This window comes from Staurois parvus, unplaced genomic scaffold (genome assembly GCF_062004578.1).
Source record: "Staurois parvus isolate SC_StPar_1 unplaced genomic scaffold, SC_StPar_1.0 ptg000779l, whole genome shotgun sequence".
Lineage (NCBI taxonomy): Eukaryota > Metazoa > Chordata > Amphibia > Anura > Ranidae > Staurois > Staurois parvus.
This window is the reverse complement of record NW_028318575.1, coordinates 2,831,412-2,855,228: the sequence shown is the minus strand read 5'-3', so window position 1 is coordinate 2,855,228 and position 23,817 is coordinate 2,831,412. Positions and strand designations below refer to the sequence as shown.

The following is a 23,817-nucleotide window of genomic DNA, read 5'->3' as shown; positions in this document are numbered from 1 at the left end:
TATATATGTAAAGCACTATATAAATTGACAGAACTAAATAAGTACTATAAATAAATAATATTGATTATTTTTAATCCATATACTGCTAGAATTGATAAATAGATAGGAAAGTATATCAGATTTACTTATTTTAAACTTATTTTGAATGTTTCTTCAGTTACTTCCTGGTTTCTTGCTTAGGCAAATGATGTCACACATCACAGGAGTCTTCAGAAAGGGAGGAGGGGTTTTCTCTGCAAAACACAGCCTCCTACCTGCATTCCTGAAATAAGGACAGAGGGATTCCAGGAAGCAAATGCTACATGAATTATCTGCCTTTAGTCAAGATGGCCACGGTCTGAAATGCTAGTGGGGGGGCGGGAGTGGGGGTTTCAAAGTGATTTCTCAACAAAATAAATCAGGGAGACATGGATGGATAGTTATCAGTGTGTCAACTGGCAGCTAGGCCTTCCATAGGTGGCCCTTAGGAAAAAGTAAAAAAAAAGCATAAGGAAAAAAAACACCACTCCACATCTAAAGGTCCAGAATAATATTTTATTTAAAACCATCACAGGAAAATCCAATGTGTTTTGGGTGTTGTGACAAACCCCACTTCTTCAGGGCTGAGAAGGAATCAAAACCTGAAATCTGGACCAATTACTAATGGAAACATGGAAAAGTTCATGCTATTTGTTGTGCCTGAAACTTTGTTTCTCGATTCATTTTGGCATGTTGGCTTTTCTCTAAAGACTTTAAGTAAAACATTATTCTGGACTTTCAGATGTACAGTGGTGCTTCTATTCCTGATCCTATATTTACTCTTACCCTTCTTAGGGCCCTTTCAGAAGTAGGATCTGTTTGCTTAGCAGGGGATCTCTCTGCTGATCCCTGCTGAGCAGGCAGATGACAGGTCTGTGTTCGCTCTGCTGCTGCAGAGCGGACACAGACACAGACTACTTTTTCCTATGGGACGGTCAGGTGGAAACAGATCGTCATAAAATAAGCCAGATGGATGGGGAAGGATTCCCATCCGTCTGTTTTTGGCGGAAAGGATCGGATCAGGTGTCGGCGGGTGCCAACAAACACTTGTCCGAAGACACCCGCCAGTCCATAAAGGGTCCAATCTGCTTCTCCATGGTTGGAATAATTCCATCAGAAACCTAAAAAAAATGCCTTCTGTATTCTGTTTAGCCAGATAGAATGATGACTGTAAGGGCTTGTTTACACGTGCTTCAGAATGTGGCATTGGACCTTCAGGAGGTAAGGTAACATAGATTTGTAGCTCATACTCTATATCAGGGGTCTCCAAACTATGGCCCTCCAGGTGTTGAGGAACTGCAAGTCCCATGAGGCCTTGCAAGACTCTGACAGCCACAGGCACAGCTCCTAGAGGCAGAGGCATGATGGGACTTGTAGTACTTCAACAGCTGGAGGGCCGTAGTTTGGAGATCCCTGCTCTATATAGTTAAAGGTTTGTGAACATCTGACCATAATACGTACAGCTTTTTAGACATCCAATTCCAAGTCACAGGCATGTGGCCATGAACCCTTCCTTACCCACCTTCCCCACTTTGTAGCTATAACAGCACCCATTCTTCTGGGAAGGCTTTCCATGAGATTTTAGAGTGTTTCTGCTATTGTACAACAGCTGGCTCTCAGAAAGACGTCATCAGTAGTCACTTGTGGTTCATGTGTATATATTCTGGGAGTGTCTGATGCAGACGTCACATCTGGTGTGCAGCATGGAGCAGCAAGAAGGTGAGTGGGATCTGGACCAGAGGGCACACATAGTGTGCAACATGGGAATGCTATAGCGGAAGGTGAGCGGGGACTGGAGAGAGAAGACTGAGTAGCAGAGGATCAGCAGAGCTGGTGGACCAGAGCAAGAGAAACTAGCAGATGTCACACATGGTGAGAACGATAAAGCAGGAGGTGAGTGGGGACCAGAGAGAGCATAGGATTTGCAAATCAAAGGATCAGCAGAGTTGGGGGGTTACTAGTAAGAGGGGAATCAGCAGTGCTGGAGGTTACTACTGAATGGGGGTTCAGCAGAGCTGGAGGTTACTACTGAATGGAGGTTCAGCAGAGCTGGGGGTTACTACTGAATGAGGGACCAGCAGAGCTGGAGGTTACTACTGAATGGAGTTTCAGCAGAGCTGGAGGTTACAACTGAATGGGAGTTCAGCAGAGCTGGGGGTTACTACTGAATGGGGGACCAGCAGAGCTGGAGGTTACTACTGAATGGGGGTTCAGCAGAGCTGGGGGTTACTACTGAGCAGGTGATCTGCTGAACAAGGGTACCAATGAGCTGGGGATCTGTTGAACATGGGTACTAATGAACTTGGGATCTGCTGACTAGGGGTACTACTGATCTAGGGTTCTACTGGGCCCCTTTAATACAAATAGAAAATCAACATACACACAGGGCATTTGCCAAGCTTCATTAAAGCTTAAAAAAATCATCATGGCAGCATTAAAACAGATAAAAAAAAGTGGTAGGCATTTTAATGTGTGTTAAAGTCAAAGCAAGTGTAAATGAGCCCTTACTCCTACGACTACCAATAAAAAAGTAGAGGTAATAGATCTTGAAGGAACAGTCCATTACTGGGTTGTATGTTTTGTTTTGTTTTTTTAGCAAATCATGTTGGTCCCTTGAGATAAGGCTTGTACCATGGGTGTTTCTCCCTCCCCCACACTCACTTTATAGATGGGCTTTGATGGCCAATATTAAAAAGACCCTGTCACCAGACCATTCATTTCACATCTTTACATGCCTGCTGTCCCAAATACTGTTTATCTGTCATTGTATTACATTTAGTGACCACTAGATTAGCTCCTGGAACAGGGGCGGACTGACAACTCATGGGGCCCCCGGGCAATAGGGGATCATGGGGCCCCTGTGTCCTTGCCCAAACTCAAAAAAGCCTATGAAAAAGGTGCCAGGGGCATCTCATGGGGCCCCCTACTGACCCCGGGCCCTCGGGCAGTGCCCAAGTTTCCAAATGGTCAGTCCGCCCCTGTGCTGGAAGCAACTACATTGACTGATTGCTGAACAACCTGGCTATGTCTTTAATCTCTGGGACACTATTGATGAGATCTCTTCACTGGGTTCCTGAATCTACACCCATGCTGTACCCATTATGAGGGATTCCCACCATCCCGCCTAGATTTTTTACATTTTTGTATTATGGGAATTGTAAAAGGAGGATCTGGAAAACACAAAGGTGGACAGGAATAGAGCTGGACATTTTGGCAGAAGACCTCACTGTTGGAGTATCTGAGACATACAAGAAGCCAGGGACCACTTTAGCTCGCCAACTTTCACCACTAATAAATATATCACTTTTGAGTGGATCCTTAATGACCTTCAGACCACTAAACCAGCTATTATTTATTTGGTTTAATAATATAACAGTATTATTCTAATAAATGTACTGCAGTTGAGATCAAACATATCTTTTGGTAAATTATTTCCACTTAGTGTACAGTACATCCAGTCATTCCAGACCCACCTTTCAGACCCGAAGGACATTCACAGTGATAGCCATTGACCTTATCTACGCATTTTCCTGCACTGCATGGATTAGATTGGCAGTCATCAGTGTCCGTTTCACAGTTCTCTCCCTCAAATCCTGGTGTGCAGACACATAGATATTCCCCTTTTCCTGGTGGGAAGTTAATATTTGCTACACATGATCCACCATTTTTGCAGCCACAGGCTTTCACCAGAACCTGAGAACATGAAATAAGAACACATGCAGCAACAAAATAGGTAAAATAATACATATCACAGAAATTACAGCACACCTGAGCCCAAAAAGTTAAGATTTGCTATCTTATAATGAGCATCTAGAGCAGGGGTCTCCAAACTCTTCAGTACAAGGGCCACATTGTGTATTTTTACAAATATTCGTGGGCCAATAAAAAAGAATCAGTTTATCAATGAATTAATAAAATAAAAATAACTAAATCCGTTTTTATTTCTTTTTGCAATCAGGATCCCCATCAAAGTCCCCCGTATATCAGAGGTCACCATTAGAGTCCCCCCTTAGTTTGGAGACCCCTGATTTAAAGAACAGGATTTTTATACTTACCATCAAATCATTTTCTTGGAGTCTCATGAAGGACATCGTTTGATAGTTAGAAACTTAGTGCTATCACCTTAGGTACTTACTACTAAGCTGTGTCCCTCAATGGACAATAGAGAAATTTGAATTGTGCTTAAGCAATGACATAAAAAACGTACCTTGTGTCTTGGACCCTTCGTGAAAAAAGGAAACAGTGCACTGCTGTACACCTGGAGCCTCTGCATCTGCAGTGAGATCACTGAAGGCACCTTTAGCTGCTATTCTCACCAGATTTGGAGTGAGATTCGGTGATGTCACTACTGTGATGCTCACTGTTCTCCTTGCTGGAGAGGAATCTGGACCTGAAGACCCCACTCGCCTTCTTGCTACTCCACGTTGCACACCAGATGTGACGTCTGCACCAGACACTCCCAGAATATATACACATGAATAGGGGCGGACTGACAACTCATGGGGCCCCCAGGCAATAGGGGATCATGGGGCCCCTGTGTCCTCGCCCACACTCAAACCACACCCAAAAAAGCCTATGAAAAATGTACCAGGGGCATCTCATGGGGCCCCCTACTGACCCCGGGCCCCCAGGCAATGCCCGAGTTTCCAAATGGTCAGTCCGCCCCTGATCCTGTATAATAATAATATTAACAAAGAAACAAACTGTAACACTTTGCACACCTTTTGTTCTGATGCCCCTGGAATGCTTGTAAATAATTAAAACTGAAGTGTATAAAACCTGAAGAGGGGTTCTAAGTTATCCAGAAAGCTTGCATCTTTAATAGGGGATCAGTTATACATCGATCTTTCTACATTCATTGATGAGTAACACGGTACAATTCTACTGGCCTTACTTAAACTGAAAGCTTTGTTGGGCTTCAATGGACACGGGCACCAAGAATGTCACGATTTTAAGCATTCTGGCATTTTTTTTGTTAATGATCTGAATGCAGCTCATTGCGAATGCAGCTTTTAATGGAACAGTGCATATCAATAAACACTGTATTTAGATTAATAAAAAAAAATAAAAAAAATCAACAAAGATTTGGGTGACTGTTTAGTATATTACATGCGTACAGTTGCAAGAAAAAGTATGTGAACCCCTTGGGATTACGTGGAGTTTTGCATGAATTGGGCATAAAATGTGCTCTGAACGTCATCTAAGTCACAACAATAGAAGAACACAGTCTGCTGAACATAATACTACACAAACATTAGATGTTGCCATGGTTTAATTGCACATAACATGTAAACATTCACAGTGCAGGGAGGAAAAAGTATGTGAGGCCCTAGCTTAATGACTTCTCCCAGAGCTAATTGGAGCCAGGAGTGAGCCAACCTTGACTCCAATCAGTGTGATGATATTCGATGTGTTGCAGACAGCTGTCCTGCCCTTAAAAAACACACACCTGTTTTGGGTTTACTGGTTTCAAGAAGGACTGTCTGATGTGAACCATGCCTCGCAGAAAAGAGCTCTCAGAAGACCTATGATCAAGAATTGTTGACTTGCATGAAGCTGGAAAGGGTTACAAAAGTCAACCAGTTATTAAGTCCAAAGGTGCACATACTTTTTCCTCCCTGCACTGTGAATGTTTACATGTTATGTGCAATTAAACCATGGCAACATCTAATGTTTGTGTAGTATTATGTTCAGCAGACTGTGTTCTTCTATTGTTGTGACTTAGATGACGTTCAGAGCACATTTTATGCCCAATTCATGCAAAACTCCACGTAATCCCAAGGGGCTCACATACTTTTTCTTGCAACTGTATGTGAAAGTATATATGCGTAAATCACACCTCCACTTGAGTGATGGATTATGTTATAGGTAGAAGAATTTTTAAACATGTATAGAGGAATACAATACATGTCCATGCAACAGTATACAGACTATACTTGAAGGTTTTTTTTTTTTTTACGCAAAAACATTGCACCAGGAAGATCCAGCATTTATATATAAGTACTGTGTACGCAAACCCTAAGGTGACCTCCAATATGGCACGAAATCAGAAAGTGATAGGAAATCTTGAAAAGAAATTTAAGTTGGAGATGGTCTTCTTATTTCATTCATGTATTTATTTTGTTTTTTGTTTTTTTCCCTGCTTCAAGCAAAAATCTTTCATCACATTGGACTAAATGGGCAAAATCTGGCTATTTGTGTTTTTTACATACATTTTGGTATTTCTGCATGGCTGCCCCAACCTTATCTACGTTATATCGGGGAAAAAATCATCTTTCATCCAGATTCTATGAGTCAGGCAGGATACATTTTCATTTTATGATAGGTATCCAAGGGTGAGAGATATCATCACACACTCCTCTACGGTGTCCAGACCTTTGATGTTCAGGAGATGCCGGGATGAAGGTTTCCCCAGGAAATACACTAAGTAAATCACCACCTCTAGGGCTTCAAAGGCATTCTATCTCTGTGATCCCGGTGACATAATTATTAATAGAGGAGCCATTTCCAGACAGTCGATGTTTGTGTATGTGCTTCAGAATCACTTCAGATATATTCCCTGAATAATAGCTACATTCGTTCTATGAATTTCACCATTCAGGAAGATCTGGCACTGCGCTAAAGTAAAGCTGACCATACACTCGTGCCTGCCATACATTGATAGTTACATAGCTACATAGTTAGTCTGGCTGAAAAAAGACAAAAGTCCATCCAGTTCAACCATTAAAAAAAAAAAAGTTAGAATCCTACACCCACAGTCAGGGGCGGACTGACAACCCGGGCAATAGGGGATCATGGGGCCCCTGTGTCCTTGCCCAAACTCAAAAAATCCTTTGAAAAAGGTACCAGGGGCATCTCATGGGGCCCCCTACTGACCCTGGGCCCTCGGACAGTGCCTGAGTTTCCAAATGGTCAGTCCGCCCCTGCCCACAGTTGATCCAGAGGAAGGCAAAAAAAACCCCAGTAAAGCATGATCCAATTTGCTCCTGCAGGGGGAAAAATTCCTTCCTGATCCCCTGAGAGGCAATCGGATATTCCCTGGATCAACTTTACCTATAAATGTTATATCCAGTTATATTCTGTGTATCTAAGAAAGAATCCAGGACTTTTTTAATCACTAGCCTACCGGGCATTTATACCCCCTTTCTTATTCCCATTGAAGCCAATAGTAAATTATTCGAAATGTGCTTCCACCCATCCACCACATGAAAAATGATATTAACTGCACTCACCAGATAGAGGTGAGTAATGAGCCTTATAAGATATAAGGGATCCTATACCCCCTCCAAAAGAAATCAAATCTTCTTTTTCAAACTGATTGGGTATATTGATCGCCTCCACTTTATTCCTCCATGAATTCCTCAATGGTGTATAGAAAAAGAAACTACATAGTGTAATACTGGCACTTCATATAGAATAGAAAGATAGAATAAGGCAACTCACATGTTTAAATATAATTAAAAGTCTTGTTTAATAGCCTTTATGGCTTCAAGATAACCACTTTCCACAGTTGCAAAATATAGGGATCTCACGCTTCTGTAGTATCTGCAGAGGATGAACAGCCTTCCACCTCTAAGATGGCCGCTTGAACCGCATCACTCGGGACCATTCACAAAGCGCAGCACTACTCTCGCATGCGCAGTGAGCAGTAAATCTGAAGATGCTGGTGCTGGGAACACAGGGCGACTGGTGAAACAGGCTGTGGGGGGCATACCGCGGGATCGAGGAACAGGTAAGTGTCTGTTTTTTTTTTTTTAAGTTTTCACTGGAACTTCGCTTTAACTGTGTCTGTTCCCCTGACAATTTACCATCTGACACGTTCAAGAAAAGTCAATTGTTTAGTCGACTTTTGTCAAGGTGGCTGGTGCTGACCAGGACATCCAAGGGCTCGAATCCTGAGCCAAGTTGGCATGAAAGCATAGCTTTTTAAAGCCATTTGTGTTGGGTGGGTGTGTGTGTGGAGGGGGTGCAGGAGGTTGGCAAATCATTTCCCATGAAATGGTGTGAAAAGACAATAACACGTAGAATTTAGTGATTGGATTTACAGATACTTTAAAGTAATAGTATAAGAATGGGAAAATACCCTAAAAATTTCCTTTAAGAAGTCAGCATTATACAGTCAGGTCCATAAATATTGGGACATCGACACAATTCTAACATTTTTGGCTCTATACACCACCACAATGGATTTGAAATGAAACGAACAAGATGTGCTTTAACTGCAGACTGTCAGCTTTAATTTGAGGGTATTTACATCCAAATCAGGTGAACGGTGTAGGAATTACAACAGTGTGCATATGTGCCTCCCACTTGTTAAGGGACCAAAAGTAATGGGACAATTGGCTTCTCAGCTGTTCCATGGTCAGGTGTGTGTTATTCCCTCATTATCCCAATTACAATGAGCAGATAAAAGGTCCAGAGTTCATTTCAAGTGTGCTATTTGCATTTGGAATCTGTTGCTGTCAACTCTCAAGATGAGATCCAAAGAGCTGTCACTATCAGTGAAGCATGACATCATTAGGCTGAAAAAAACAAAACAAACCCATCAGAGAGATAGCAAAAACATTAGGCGTGGCCAAAACAACTGTTTGGAACATTCTGAAAAAGAAGGAACGCACCGGTGAGCTCAGCAACACCAAAAGACCCGGAAAACAACTGTGGTGGATGACTGAAGAATTCTTTCCCTGGTGAAGAAAAACACCCTTCACAACAGTTGGCCAGATTAAGAACACTCTCCAGGAGGTAGGTGTATGTGTGTCAAAGTCAACAATCAAGAGAAGACTTCACCAGAGTGAATACAGAGGGATCACCACAAGATGGAAACCATTGGTGAGCCTCAAAAACAGGAAGGCCAGATTAGAGTTTGCCAAACGACATCTAAAAAAGCCTTCACAGTTCTGGAACAACATCCTATGGACAGATGAGACCGAGATCAACTTGTACCAGAGTGATGGGAAGAGAAGAGTATGGAGAAGGAAAGGAACTGCTCATGATCCTAAGCATACCACCTCATCAGTGAAGCATGGTGGTGGTAGTTTCATGGCGTGGGCATGTATGGCTGCCAATGGAACTGGTTCTCTTGTATTTATTGATGATGTGACTGCTGACAAAAGCAGCCGGATGAATTCTGAAGTGTTTCGGGAATATTATCTGCTCATATTCAGCCAAATGCTTCACAACTCATTGGACGCTTCACAGTGCAGATGGACAATGACCCAAAGCAGACTGCAAAAGCAACCAAAGAGTTTTTTAAGGGAAAGAAGTGGAATGTTCTGCAATGGCCAAGTCAATCACCTTACCTGAATCCGATTGAGCATGCATTTCACTTGCTGAAGACCAAACTGAAGGGAAAATGCCCCAAGAACAAGCAGGAACTGATGACAGTTGCAGTAGAGGCCTGGCAGAGCATCACCAGGGATGAAACCCAGCGTCTGGTGATGTCTATGCGTTCCAGACTTCAGGCTGTAATTGACTGCAAAGGATTTGCAACCAAGTATTAAAAAGTGAAAGTTTGATTTATGATTATTATTCTGTCCCATTACTTTTGGTCCCATAACAAGTGGGAGGCACATATGCAAACTGTTGTAATTCCTACACCATTCACCTGATTTGGAAGTAAATACCCTCAAATTAAAGCTGACAGTCTGCAGTTAACCACTTCCCGACCGGCTGTTGCATATAAACGGCCGGACGGTGGCACTGCAGGGTCGGGTGGCCGTTTCTAAACGGCCTCCCCGCACCCTGCTTGTGCGCGCTCCCTGGGAGCGCGCAGCACCGCGATCCGGTGCCCGCTGTGTCCTCCGGACACAGTGAAACACCGATCATCGGACGGGACCTCTGTACGAGGTCCCGATCATGTGATCACTGATTGGCCAATCAGTGATCACATGCAAAGTAGTAAGCAAGATGTCACTTGTGACATCATTGCTTACTACGTGTGAAATCTGTGAATGATCACAGAGGTCACATGGTACAAGGCTATTCACAACAGCCTTGTACCATGTGACAAGCTGTGACCAATTACAGCTCACTCAGTACTTCTCAATGAGTGTAAGAATGCAGCCAGAGTGAAGGAGAAATGATTGCTTTTACATCCTATATGGGTGTAAAAGCATTCAGTGTAAAAAAAAAAAATTGTCATCACCCCCCACAAGTAGTACAGTGTCACCATGGTGACACTGTACTGCTAGGGTGACAGTATGTAAAAAAAAAATAAAAAATAAAAAGTAATAATATAAAAAAAAAAAATAAAATAAAAATGTAAAAAAAAAAATGTTTAAAAATTATAATTTTTGGTTATAAACTAATTTGGATTTTTTTTTTTTACTAAAAAGATAATGGAATAAATTTTGGCCAATATTTATGATGAAATATTATTTAGTTGCAAAATGTTAGAAAAAAACACTTTTTTTCAAAATTTTTGGACATTTTCATTTACATAGCAAAAAAAATAAAAATCCCAGTGGTGAATAAATACCACCAAAATAAAGCTTTATCTGTCTTAAAAAAATGGTAAAAAATTCATATGGGTACAGTGTTGCATGACCGCACAATTGTCATTCAAAGTGTGATAGCGCTGAAAGCTGAAAATTGCCCTGGTCAGGAAGGGGGTAAAAGTGTCCGGACAGGAAGTGGTTAAGCACATCTTGTTCGTTTCATTTCAAATCCATTGTGGTGTATAGAGCCAAAAATGTTAGAATTGTGTCCATGTCCCAATATTTATGGACCTGACTGTATGTTTCTGCATCATATGATTATTATGGAGTTCCGTCCAGGGACCTGCAAATGTTTTCAGTATGAGGACCGCATCGTAAATTTTACAAACGTTCGTGGGCCAAAAATATTCAGTTATAATTAAATAAATGATATTTAAATGGATTAATTAAATTTACTTGGTGCTTTATTGTAATCATCTCGATAGGATTAAAAACAACAAATAGAAAACTTCACTTAGGCAAAGCAAAGAAATTCCCTTTAGCAAAGCAACGAGTCCCCTTTACATGAAAGTCCCCATGGGTGTCCCTTTACATCAGAGTCCCCATTACAGTTCATGTTACATCAGTGTTACCCCGTACATTAGGGTCCCCATCAGAGTCCACATTATATTATCATCCCTATCAGAGTTTCCCCTTACATCAGGACCCCCGTCAGATTACCTGTTATATCAGTGTCCCTATCAGAGTTCCCTCTTACATCAGGATCCCTATTAGAGTCTTCCCTTACATCAGGGTTCCCATCAGAGTACCACATTACATCAGAGTCCTCCTTATATCAGTGTCCCTATCAGAGTTCCCCCTTACATCAAGGTCCCTATTAGAGTCCCCCTTTACATCAGGGTTCCCATCAGAGCTCCCAATATATAATTGTCCCCATCAGACTTTTTCCTTATATCAGGATCCCCATTAGAGTTCCCATTATATCAGTGTCCCTATCAGAGTTCCCCCTACATCAGGGTCCCTGTTAGAGTCCTCTCTTACATTAGGGCTTCCATCAGAGACCTTGTTATATCAGTGTACCTATCAGCGTTCCACCTTACATCAGGGTCCCTGTTAGAGTCCCCCCTTACATTAGGGTTTCCATCAGAGACCTTGTTATATCAGTATCCCTATCAGAGTTCCAACTTACATCAGGGTCCTCATTATATCAGTATCCCTATCAGAGTTCCACCTTACATCAGGGTCCTCATTATATCAGAGTCCCTATCAGAGTTCTCCCTTACATCAGGGTCCTCATTATATCAGTATTCCTATCAAAGTTCCACCTTACATCAGGGTCCTCATTATATCAGTATCCCTATCAGAGTTCCACCTTACATCAGGGTCCTCATTATATCAGTATCCCTATCAGAGTTCCACCTTACATCAGGGTCCTCATTATATCAGTGTCCCTATCAGAGTTCTCCCTTACATCAGGGTCCTCATGATATCAGTATCCCTATCAGAGTTCCCCCTTACATCAAGGTCCTCATTATATCAGTATCCCTATCAGAGTTCTCCCTTACATCAGGGTCCTCATTATATCAGTATCCCTATCAGAGTTCTCCCTTACATCAGGGTCCTCATTATATCAGTGTCCCTATCAGAGTTCTCCCTTACATCAGGGTCCTCATTATATCAGTATCCCTATCAGAGTTCTTCCTTACATCAGGGTCCCTATTCAAGCCCCCCCTTACATCACAGTTCCCATCAGAGTCCACTATTACATCAGTGTCCCTATCAAAGCCCCTGTTAGAGTAATGTCCCTATCAGAGTCCCCCTTACATCAGGGTCCCCATCTGAGTCCATTCCTTCCTACCTTACCCTTACAGCAAGGCAGAGGGTGGAAGCCGAAAGACACAGTAGGTCTGTCCTCCTGGGAATGCAGGAGCAAGAACTTGATTGGTTGATAGGACACTGGCGGTTCTAGCAACTGACGATGGCAACAATGACAGCAGAGCAGAGGAAACCTGGAGTGAACCTGACCTCATGTGACATCCATGTGAGAGCACAGTTGGCCCACATTGGGGGTAAGCCATCAGCACTGACCCAATCTGCAGACCAGACAATATCTTACAGTGGGCCGTAGTTTGGAGACCCCTACTGTAGTCTATAGTAAATAAGAGTCAGTGACAGAACATTACACAGAATACCTACCTCCACCGTTACAGTGGTCTTTGCATTGCAGTCATCGGAGACGGAGAACACAAACTTCTCTGCAGTCTGTGACATGACCTTCCAGACCAACAGTCCTGCCGGAGACAGAGCGGCCCCCTCCGGTCCGGAGTCCAGCATGAACAAGATGGTGGAACCTTCTGGGTCTGACCCCATGAACTGGTACACAAAGTTTTCGCTGTAAAAGGTCTGAAGTTTTTCCGATAATGAATGGAGCACAGGAGGCCGATTGTCTGCAAGAGATTCATGAGTGTTATCACAGCTATTATACGGTTTTATTCAGAGATGAGCACATCCAGCTACAAACTGCCAAATCTGCAAGCGCCATGGCACAGCATCATCTGTATAATTGCGTCAATGGGGGTTCATTTTCTGTCTGGATGTTTGATGGATATTGGGAAACGGGGGCACCACAGCCAAAATTCTACCAAAAATGTTGATAAATCCAACACTATTGGCTATTAAGTTCTAAATATGACCCCAAACAAGGGATTTTGTATTGATATCAAATTGATATGCAGATGTCTTTATGTTTTTTGTAACCCTGACAAAGGGGGCGCTCTTGGACCCCCGAAACGAGTTGGATCCTTTTTATTTTTTTATTTTTCCCCTGACTTTCATTGGAATAAATGTTGTATCTGGACCTCTTAGCAGAGGTGTGGTGCTTCAATTTAAACTTTTGTTAAATTTTTACCAAGTTCACTGAACAGCAGAATAAAAAGGCAGTACGTAGGCAGATGGTGGAAGTTGGCAGGCCACCGTACTTGTGACATGAAACAGGTTCAGCTGATATTGTCAATATTATAGTAACTTCTAATTGTGCCTGACACCCTTCAAATCTTCTAAAAGAAGGGAACAGGATCCCCATTAGAGTCCCCATTATATCAGTGTCCCTATCAGAGTTCCCCCTATATCAGGGTCCCTGTTAGAGTCCCCCCTTACATTAGGGTTTCCATCAGAGACCTTGTTATATCAGTGTCCCTATCAGAGTTCCACCTTACATCAGGGTGCCCATTATATCAGTATCCCTATCAGAGTTCTCCCTTACATCAGGGTCCTCATTATATCAGTATCCCTATCAGAGTTCCACCTTACATCAGGGTCCTCTTTATATCAGTATCCCTATCAGAGTTCTCCCTTACATCAGAGTCCTCATTATATCAGTGTCCCTATCAGAGTTCCACCTTACATCAGGGTCCTCATTATATCAGTATCCCTATCAGAGTTCTACCTTACATCAGAGTCCTCATTATATCAGTGTCCCTATCAGAGTTCCACCTTACATCAGAGTCCTCATTATATCAGTGTCCCTATCAGAGTTCCCCCTACATCAGGGTTCCTGTTAGAGTCCCCCCTTACATTAGGGTTTCCATCAGAGACCTTGTTATATTAGTGTCCCTATCAGAGTTCCACCTTACATCAGGGTCCTCATTATATCAGTGTCCCTATCAGAGTTCTCCCTTACATCAGGGTCCTCATTATATCAGTATCCCTATCAGAGTTCTCCCTTACATCAGAGTCCTCATTATATCAGTGTCCCTATCAGAGTTCCACCTTACATCAGGGTCCTCATTATATCAGTATCCCTATCAGAGTTCTCCCTTACATCAGGGTCCTCATTATATCAGTGTCCCTATCAGAGTTCCACCTTACATCAGGGTCCTCATTATATCAGTATCCCTATCAGAGTTCTCCCTTACATCAGAGTCCTCATTATATCAGTGTCCCTATCAGAGTTCCACCTTACATCAGAGTCCTCATTATATCAGTGTCCCTATCAGAGTTCTCCCTTACATCAGGGTCCTCATTATATCAGTATCCCTATCAGAGTTCTCCCTTACATCAGGGTCCTCATTATATCAGTGTCCCTATCAGAGTTCCACCTTACATCAGGGTCCTCATTATATCAGTGTCCCTATCAGAGTTCTCCCTTACATCAGGGTCCTCATTATATCAGTGTCCCTATCAGAGTTCCACCTTACATCAGAGTCCTCATTATATCAGTGTCCCTATCAGAGTTCTCCCTTACATCAGGGTCCTCATTATATCAGTATCCCTATCAGAGTTCTCCCTTACATCAGAGTCCTCATTATATCAGTGTCCCTATCAGAGTTCCACCTTACATCAGGGTCCTCATTATATCAGTGTCCCTATCAGAGTTCTCCCTTACATCAGGGTCCTCATTATATCAGTGTCCCTATCAGAGTTCCACCTTACATCAGGGTCCTCATTATATCAGTGTCCCTATCAGAGTTCTCCCTTACATCAGGGTCCTCATTATATCAGTGTCCCTATCAGAGTTCCACCTTACATCAGGGTCCTCATTATATCAGTATCCCTATCAGAGTTCCCCCTACATCAGGGTCCCTGTTAGAGTCCTCTCTTACATTAGGGTTTCCATCAGAGACCTTGTTATATCAGTGTCCCTATCAGAGTTCTCCCTTACTTCAGGGTCCCGATTCGAGCCCCCCCCACATCACAGTTCCCAACTGTTGCTGTGTGGCAGAGCTGTGCAAATCTTAGGACTGGCTGGCAGCAAGATCCTGTTTTGTAGCAATGCATCTAAATTCTTACAAACATACTGTACACCCGCTTACGTCTATATAAGTTGAGGTGCATACATTCTGTGCTGCTGATTACACACGATCAGGGGCGGACTGACAACTCATGGGGCCCCCAGGCAATAGGGGATCATGGGGCCCCCGTGTCCTTGCCCAAATTCAAAAAAGCCTATGAAAAAGGTACCAGGGGCATCCCATGGGGCCTCCTACTGACCCCGGGCCCTCAGGCAGTGCCCGAGTTTCCAAATGGTCAGTCCGTCCCCTGCACACGATTGATGTCTACACCTCCCCTGAATTAGTCATTCATGCAGTGACAACATAGGTGAAGAATGACTTCAGTCATTCTGATACACTGAAGGCAGAGGTCTTTTTGTAAAAAACATACACAAAGAACCGGGTGTACAGATTACTCTCAGTTAGATATGGCGTATTGTATTGTAGTGGAAGCTGATCCTAAAACTCCTAATGACCTTTATGAGAAGTTAGAAAACAAGGAATAGGGGTAAAACCTGCTGGTTTAATAAGACCAATAGACTACATGTTTCAGGGCACACCCTTTCATCAGGTCACAAAGTGACCTGATGAAGGGGTGTGCCCCGAAACATGTCACAATGTGACCTGATGAAGGGGTGTGCCCCGAACATGTCACAATGTGACCTGATGAAGGGGTGTGCCCCGAAACATGTCACAATGCGACCTGATGAAGGGGTGTGCCCAAAAGCATGCAAGTATACAATCCAATCGCACATGTTCCTGTGTTAAAAATGGCTGTGTGTATAAGTGGGTGCTGCAGCAACTGTCGGCTGGAACCGAACAGAATCAGCAAGGGAGGATGTCACCAGCGCACCGAGGATCACCAATATGGGTCCAAAAGTTTTAATGAACTATAACATAGTTACAGCAAGGCAACATTTCGGAATCTCGCAGGACCCCTTCATCAGGCATGTGACATGATGAAGGGGTCCTGCAAGACTCCAAAAACTTTGCCTTGCTTTAACTATGTGATCGTTCATTAAAACTTTAGGACCCATATTGGTGATCCTCGATATGCTGGTGACATTCTCCCTTGCCCAAAAGCATGTCACAATGTGATCTGATGAAGGGGTGTGCCCCGAAACATTTCACAATGTGACCTGATGAAGGGGTGTGCCCCAAAACATTTCACAATGTGACCTGATGAAGGGGTGTACCCCGAAACATGTCACAATGTGAATTGATGAAGGGGTGTGCCCCGAAACATGTCACAATGTGACCTGATGAAGGGGTGTGCCCAAAAGCATGCAAGTGTACAATCCAAACGCACACATTCCTGCGTTAAAAATGGCTGTGTGTATAAGTGGGTGCTGCAGCGACCGTCGTCTGGAACCGAACAGAATCAGCAAGGGAGGATGTCACCAGCACACCGAGGATCACCAATATGGGTCCAAAAGTTTTAATGAACAATCACATAGTTACAGCAAGGCAGCGTTTCGGAGTCTCGCAGGACCCCTTCATCAGGCATGTGACATGATGAAGGGGTTCTGCGAGACTCCAAAAACTTAGCCTTGCTTTAACTATGTGATCGTTCATTAAAACTTTTGGACCCATATTGGTGATCCTCGGTGTGCTGGTGACATTCTCCCTTGCCCAAAAGCATGTCACAATGTGACCTGATGAAGAGGTGTGCCCCGAAACATGTCACAATGTGACCTGATGAAGGGGTGTGCCCCGAAACATGTCACAATGTGACCTGATGAAGAGGTGTGCCCCGAAACATGTCACAATGTGACCTGATGAAGGAGTGTGTCCCGAACATTTCACAATGTGACCTGATGAAGGGGTGTACCCCGAAACATGTCACAATGTGACCTGATGGAGTGTGCCCCGAACATGTCACAATGTGACCTGATGAAGAGGTGTGCCCTGAAACATGTCACAATGTGACCCGGTGAAGGGGTGTGCCCCGAAACATTTCACAATGTGACCTGATGAAGGGGTGTGCCCCGAAACATTTCACAATGTGACCTGATGAAGGGGTGTGCCCCGAAACATGTAGTCTATTGGTCTCAGTAAACTGGCATGTTTTATCTCCATTCCTTGGTTCCCAGCAGTTTCTGGAGCAGCTTGTACACATCCAGTGCATGCCTGTACCAGTGGAGTCCCTTGAAGTGCTTCTGCCATTCTCCTGATGTAATTTCCGGTTACGCCGGATACCTTTGATTCTCCCCATCCACCTGGGAGTCACCCGGCATCTATCATCATCACCCACAACACCGAGGAGGGTGAGTCTATCTTTGCCCAGGGCCATCCACCACGTGTTCCATCTGTTGGGTCCATCTTGTGATTTAAGGGCATCTGTACTGTCTGCCAGTTTACTGATCTGGAACCTCTCAATGTAAGCTGCTGCTTTTATGAATATGGTAATAAAACTGGGACTGTTTTATGTTCCCTTTTCTTCTCTGGGCTTTGATGGCTATACACTATCAGTTTGGATAACCGTTCCTATCAGGGGTCTTTCTGTTCCTGCAGCGCTACCACATGAATGACAGGGGAGGGGGGGGGAGATGTAACCATCAGTAGTGTGTAATCAGCTGTGGCAGTGCAGAATGACCTTGGCCTACAGCCATTCATAAAGACTGGATGAACTGCGCTGTCACCGCTGCCTGCACGTGGTTGGTCTTTACCCATGAACCCTACAGTCACTAGGCCGAGATGGCAGTGCTTAACCCCTCGCCCTCCTGAGGATTTACCCCCCTTCATGACCAGGCCATTTTTTGCTTTACGGCGCTGAGTTACTTTGACTGACAATTGCGCGGTCATGCAACGTTGCACCCAAATTAAATTTACATCCTTTTTTTCCCCCGAATTGAGCTTTTTTTCTGTGGTATTTGATTGCCTGTGCGGTTTTTATTTTTTGCGCCATAAACAAAAAAAGGCCGACAATTTTGAGAAAAAAACATTTTGGGCTTTTTGCTAATAAACCTGTCCAATAAAAAATTTTAAAAATCAAATTTCCTCATAAATTTAGGCCAAAATGTATTCTGCGACATTTCTTTGCTAAAAAAAAAATCCCAATACTTGTAAAATAATTGGTTTACGTGAAAGTTATAGCATTTACAAATGGCGTTATAGATAATGGGATTTTTTTTTTCTACTAGTAATGACGGCAATCAGCAGCTTTTAGCGGGACTGCGGCGGGAATTCTGACACCCTGGGGGGGAACTAATTTGGTGTCACTGACATCTCCAGTGACACCAATACAGTGATCAGTGCTAAAAAAAAAAGCACTGACACTGTACTAATGACACTGGGCAGGAAGGGGTTAATGTGAGGGGCGATCAAAGGGTTAACTGTGTGCTGGGAGTGTTTTACTAGGGCGGGGTGTGTGTTTTTCAATCAGTGATCACATGAATAGTAGTAAGCAAGATGTCACTTCCTGACATCATTGCTTACTACGTGTGAAATCTGTGAATGATCACAGAGGTCACATAGTACAAGGCTATTCACAACAGACTTGTTCCATGTGACAAGCTGTGACCAATCACAGCTCTCACAGTATTTCTCAATGGCTGCAGGAATGCAGCCAGAGAGAAGGAGAAATTATTGCTTTTGCAGCCTGTATGGGTGTAAAAGCAATCAGTGTAAAAAAAAAAAAAAAATCTTCATCACCCCCCACTATGGTGACACCGTACTGCTAGGGTGACGGTATGTTAAAAAAAACCCATAAATAATAATTTAAAAAAATAAAATAAAAATGTAATAATTTTTTTTTAATTATTTTTTTGCCAAAAAGATAGCTGAATACATTTTGGCCAAGATTTATAAAGAAAGATTATTTATTTGCAAAATTTTATAAGAAAAATACTTTTTTTTTCCCAAAATGTTTGGACTTTTTCATTTATATAGCAAAAAAAAAAAAATAATAATATAAAAAAAAATTTAAATGTAAAAATTTTTTTTTCAAATGATCATTTTCTTCTGCCAAAAAGATAGCTGAATACATTTTGGCCAAGATTTATGAAGGAAGATTATGTATTTGCAAACTTATGAAGGAAGATTATTTGCGAACTTTTATAAGAAAAAAACTTTTTTTCAAAATGTTTGGACTTTTTCATTCATATAGCAAAAAAATATAAATAATAATATAAAAAATAAAATAAAAATTAAAAAAAAATTTTTTAATTATTTTCTTTTGCCAAAAATATAGCTAAATACATTTTGGCCAAGATTTATGAAGGAAGATTATTTATTTGCAAACTTTTATAAGAAAAAAACTTTTTTTTCAAAATGTTTGGACTTTTTCATTTACATAGCAAAAAAATATAAATAATAATATAAAAACTAAAAAAAATGTTTTAAATTATCATTTTCTTTTGCCAAAAAGATAGCTGAATACATTTTGGCCAAGATTTATGAAGGAAGATTATTTATTTGCAAACTTTTATAAGAAAAAAACTTTTTTTCAAAATGTTTGGACTTTTTCATTTATATAGCAAAAAAATATAAATAATAATATAAAAAATAAAATAAAAATGTTAAATTTTTTTTTTTAAATGATCATTTTCTTTTGCCAAAAAGATAGCTGAATACATTTTGGCCAAGATTTATGAAGGAAGATTATTTATTTGCGAACTTTTATAAGAAAAAACTTTTTTTTCAAAATGTTTGGACTTTTTCATTGATATAGCAAAAAAATAAAAATAATAATATAAAAAAAAAAGTAAAAATTTGTTTTTTAAATTATTTTCTTTTGCCAAAAAGATAGCTGAATACATTTTGGCCAAGATTTATGAAGGAAGATTATTTATTTGTGAACTTTTATAAGAATAAACTTTTTTTTCAAAATGTTTGGACTTTTTCATTGATATAGCAAAAAAATATAAATAATATAAAAAAAAAAAAAAAAAATGTAAAAAAGTTTTTTTTAAATGATCGATTTTCTTTTGCCAAAAAGATAGCTGAAAACATTTTGGCCAAGATTTATGAAGGAAGATTATTTATTTGCGAACTTTTAAAATAAAAAAACTTTTTTTTCAAAATGTTTGGACTTTCATTGATATAGCAAAAAATAAAAATAATAATATAAAAAATAAAATAAAAATTACAAATTTTTTTTTTAAATTATTTTCTTTTGCCAAAAAGATAGCTGAATACATTTTGGCCAAGATTTATGAAGGAAGATTATTTATTTGTGAACTTTTATAAGAAAAACATTTTTTTTTCATATAGCAAAAAAATAAAAATAATAATATAAAAAAAAATTAAAAATGTAAAAAATTTGTTTTTAAATTATCATTTTCTTTTGCCAAAAAGATAGCTGAATACATTTTTGGCCAAGATTTATGAAGGAAGATTATTTATTTGCAAACCTTTATAAGAAAAACACTTTTTTTTTTCAAAATGTTTGGACTTTTTCATTTATATAGCAAAAAAATATAAATAATAATATAAAAAAAAATTTAAACATTTTTTTTTTTAAATGATCATTTTCTTTTGCCAAAAAGATAGCTGAATACATTTTTGGCCAAGATTTATGAAGGAAGATTATTTATTTGCAAACCTTTATAAGAAAAACACTTTTTTTTTTTCAAAATGTTTGGACTTTTTCATTTATATAGCAAAAAAATATAAATAATAATATAAAAAAAAATTTAAACTTTTTTTTTTTTAAATGATCATTTTCTTTTGCCAAAAAGATAGCTGAATACATTTTGGCCAAGATTTATGAAGGAAGATTATTTATTTGTGAACTTTTATAAGAAAAACATTTTTTTTTCATATAGCAAAAAAATAAAAATAATAATATAAAAAAAAATTAAAAATGTAAAAAATTTGTTTTTAAATTATCATTTTCTTTTGCCAAAAAGATAGCTGAATACATTTTTGGCCAAGATTTATGAAGGAAGATTATTTATTTGCAAACCTTTATAAGAAAAACACTTTTTTTTTTCAAAATGTTTGGACTTTTTCATTTATATAGCAAAAAAATATAAATAATAATATAAAAAAAATTTAAACATTTTTTTTTTTAAATGATCATTTTCTTTTGCCAAAAAGATAGCTGAATACATTCTTGGCCAAGATTTATGAAGGAAGATTATTTATTTGCAAACCTTTATAAGAAAAACACTTTTTTTTTTTCAAAATGTTTGGACTTTTTCATTTATATAGCAAAAAAATATAAATAATAATATAAAAAAAAATTTAAACTTTTTTTTTTTTAAATGATCATTTTATTTTGCCAAAAAGATAGCTGAATACATTTTGGCCAAGATTTATGAAGAAAGATTATTTATTTGCAACATTTTATATACTTTTTTTTTCCAAAATGTTTGCACTTTTTCATTGATATAGCAAAAAAATAAAAATAATAATATAAAAAAAAAATTAAAATGTAAAAATGTTTTTTTTAAATTATCATTTTCTTTTGACAAAAAGATAGCTGAATACATTTTGGCCAAGATTTATGAAGGAAAATTATATATTTGCAAACTTTCATAAGAAAAACACTTTTTTTTTTTTTCAAAATGTTTGGACTTTTTCATTTATATAGCAATAAAATAAAAATCCCAGTGGTGAATAAATAGCACCAAAATAAATGTTATCTGTCTCAAAAAAATGCTACACAATTCATATGGGTACAGTGTTGCATGACCGCGCAATTGTCATTCAACGTGTGATAGCGCTGAAAAGCTGAAATTGTCCCAGGAAGGGGGTAAAAGTGTCCGGACTTGAAGTGGTTAAATTCCGGGAATTAAATTGTCACACCTCGTATATTTAATCTTTGTAAATCTACATCACTCCACTCATCCATCAGCACAGCAAATGTGCGCCCTCGCTGCCATTTTCTTCCATAGACAATATCTAGAGGGCTTACTTTCGGTGACTGACCACGTTAACTTGGAGACCCCAGGCTTGCAGAGTAGACAAGGACTGGTTGGGTTGGTGTCACCTTCGCCGTAACAAAGTCCATCGATATTGCAGGTCTTCTCCTGGAAAACAACAAGCAGGTTGTTCAGGAAACATGACTGGGCTAAAATCTCACCATTATTATCTGTTCTGCCAAAGCCGTCTCCACCCGCTCTAGAGCTGCGTCCAGATTGTATTACTCTGGGAACGATGGTGTCACTGGCTGGCTCAGCTGAGTGTTGGAGAATCATCAACTGGGGACGTCACTCCTTCCGACATTCTGCTCAGTGCAGCAAATACTAAGGAAGCTGAACGTAATACCCCGAGGAAATGAATCATGTAAGACGTGCAGGTTGTCGGATTTATTTTCTTGCACCTTTAAAGAACTTTAAAGAGACCCTGTCACTAACTGAAATGATTGCATGTCAAATCACAGAAATATCAATCATTTTAAATGCTTACTTACAGGATTTTTTTCTTTCCATAAATGATTTTTACTGATGTGCAATGTGACTGTGAACTTTCCAGAATACTTGATTCCTCCAGGAAGAGTCAGTTCCTTAGCACAGCCTTCTTCCTCCTTAAATGTCATAGCCATCTCCTCTTCTAAGAAAGTCTACTTACTTTCTATGCTGGCCTAGCTACACCCCCCCCCCCACACACACACACCCCTCCCTCACCTATCAATTTAACTTTTTATGTAGCTGCCAGAGGAGTGAAGGGGAATCCGAAAATCAGTAAAATCAGTCTGTATATGCATTAATGCATGCTTGCTGTACTCACTGTGGAACCTAAGGGGTTAATCCTCTGCATTGTGTAAAAAGACTGTTTGATCCTGTCTTCTACTGTCCCTAATCCATCTGCTGATAGTACAGAGCTCTAGGAGTTACTCTGCACCAGGGGCGGACTGACCATTTGGAAACTTGGGCACTGCCCGAGGGCCCGGGGTCAGTAGGGGGCCCCATGAGATACCCCTGGTACCTTTTTCATAGGCTTTTTTGAGTTTGGGCAAGGACACAGGGGCCCTATGATCCCCTATTGCCCGGGGTCCCATGAGTTGTCAGTCCACCCCTGCTCTGCACATGCTTAGTTTAATGTATATTGCTAGAGAGGGTTTTTTTTTTTCATTGGGAGGGTGCATGTGATCAGCACAGGGCCAATCAGCACTGTTCAGACAGAAGGTCAGGGGTCATACAGCCTCATAGGATAGTCAGAGCAAAATGAAAACTCCACCTATAAGCTTTAACCAGTGCTCTGCTGGACGCTGATAGAAGTCATAAGACTGCTATATACTGCTGATGAGAAAAGGTATTTAGCTGTTTATATTTTCTAAAATAATTGCATTTCCATGTTGTGTGTACTGTGGGAGACCAGATATAGTGAATGCAGGGTCTGGGGAGACCAGATATAGTGAATGCAAGGTCCGGGGAGACCAGATATAGTGAATGCAGGGTCCTGGGAGACCAGATATAGTGAATGCAGGGTCCGGGGAGACCAGATATAGTGAATGCAGGGTCCGGGGAGAGCAGATATAGTGAATGCAGGGTCCGGGGAGAGCAGATATAGTGAATGCAGGGTCCTGGGAGACCAGATATAGTGAATGCAGGGTCTGGGGAGACCAGATATAGTGAATGCAGGGTCCGGGGAGACCGGATATAGTGAATGCAGGGTCCGGGGAGACCGGATATAGTGAATGCAGG

General features: G+C 40.5%; 1 protein-coding gene across 2 annotated transcripts in view; it reads right to left on the bottom strand.

The window, feature by feature from the left end:
- The window catches only part of VWDE (von Willebrand factor D and EGF domains), a 177,562-nt gene that overhangs the window by 44,474 nt on the left and 109,271 nt on the right, over positions 1 to 23,817 (bottom strand). For both annotated transcript variants that reach the window (XM_089654581.1, XM_089654582.1), the window contains exons 16-18: positions 22,086 to 22,200; positions 12,651 to 12,901; positions 3,492 to 3,711 (exon numbers count right to left, since the gene is read on the bottom strand). In XM_089654581.1, the coding sequence (XP_089510707.1) occupies positions 3,492 to 3,711; positions 12,651 to 12,901; positions 22,086 to 22,200 (586 nt within the window). The remainder of the gene's footprint in view (positions 1 to 3,491; positions 3,712 to 12,650; positions 12,902 to 22,085; positions 22,201 to 23,817) is intronic.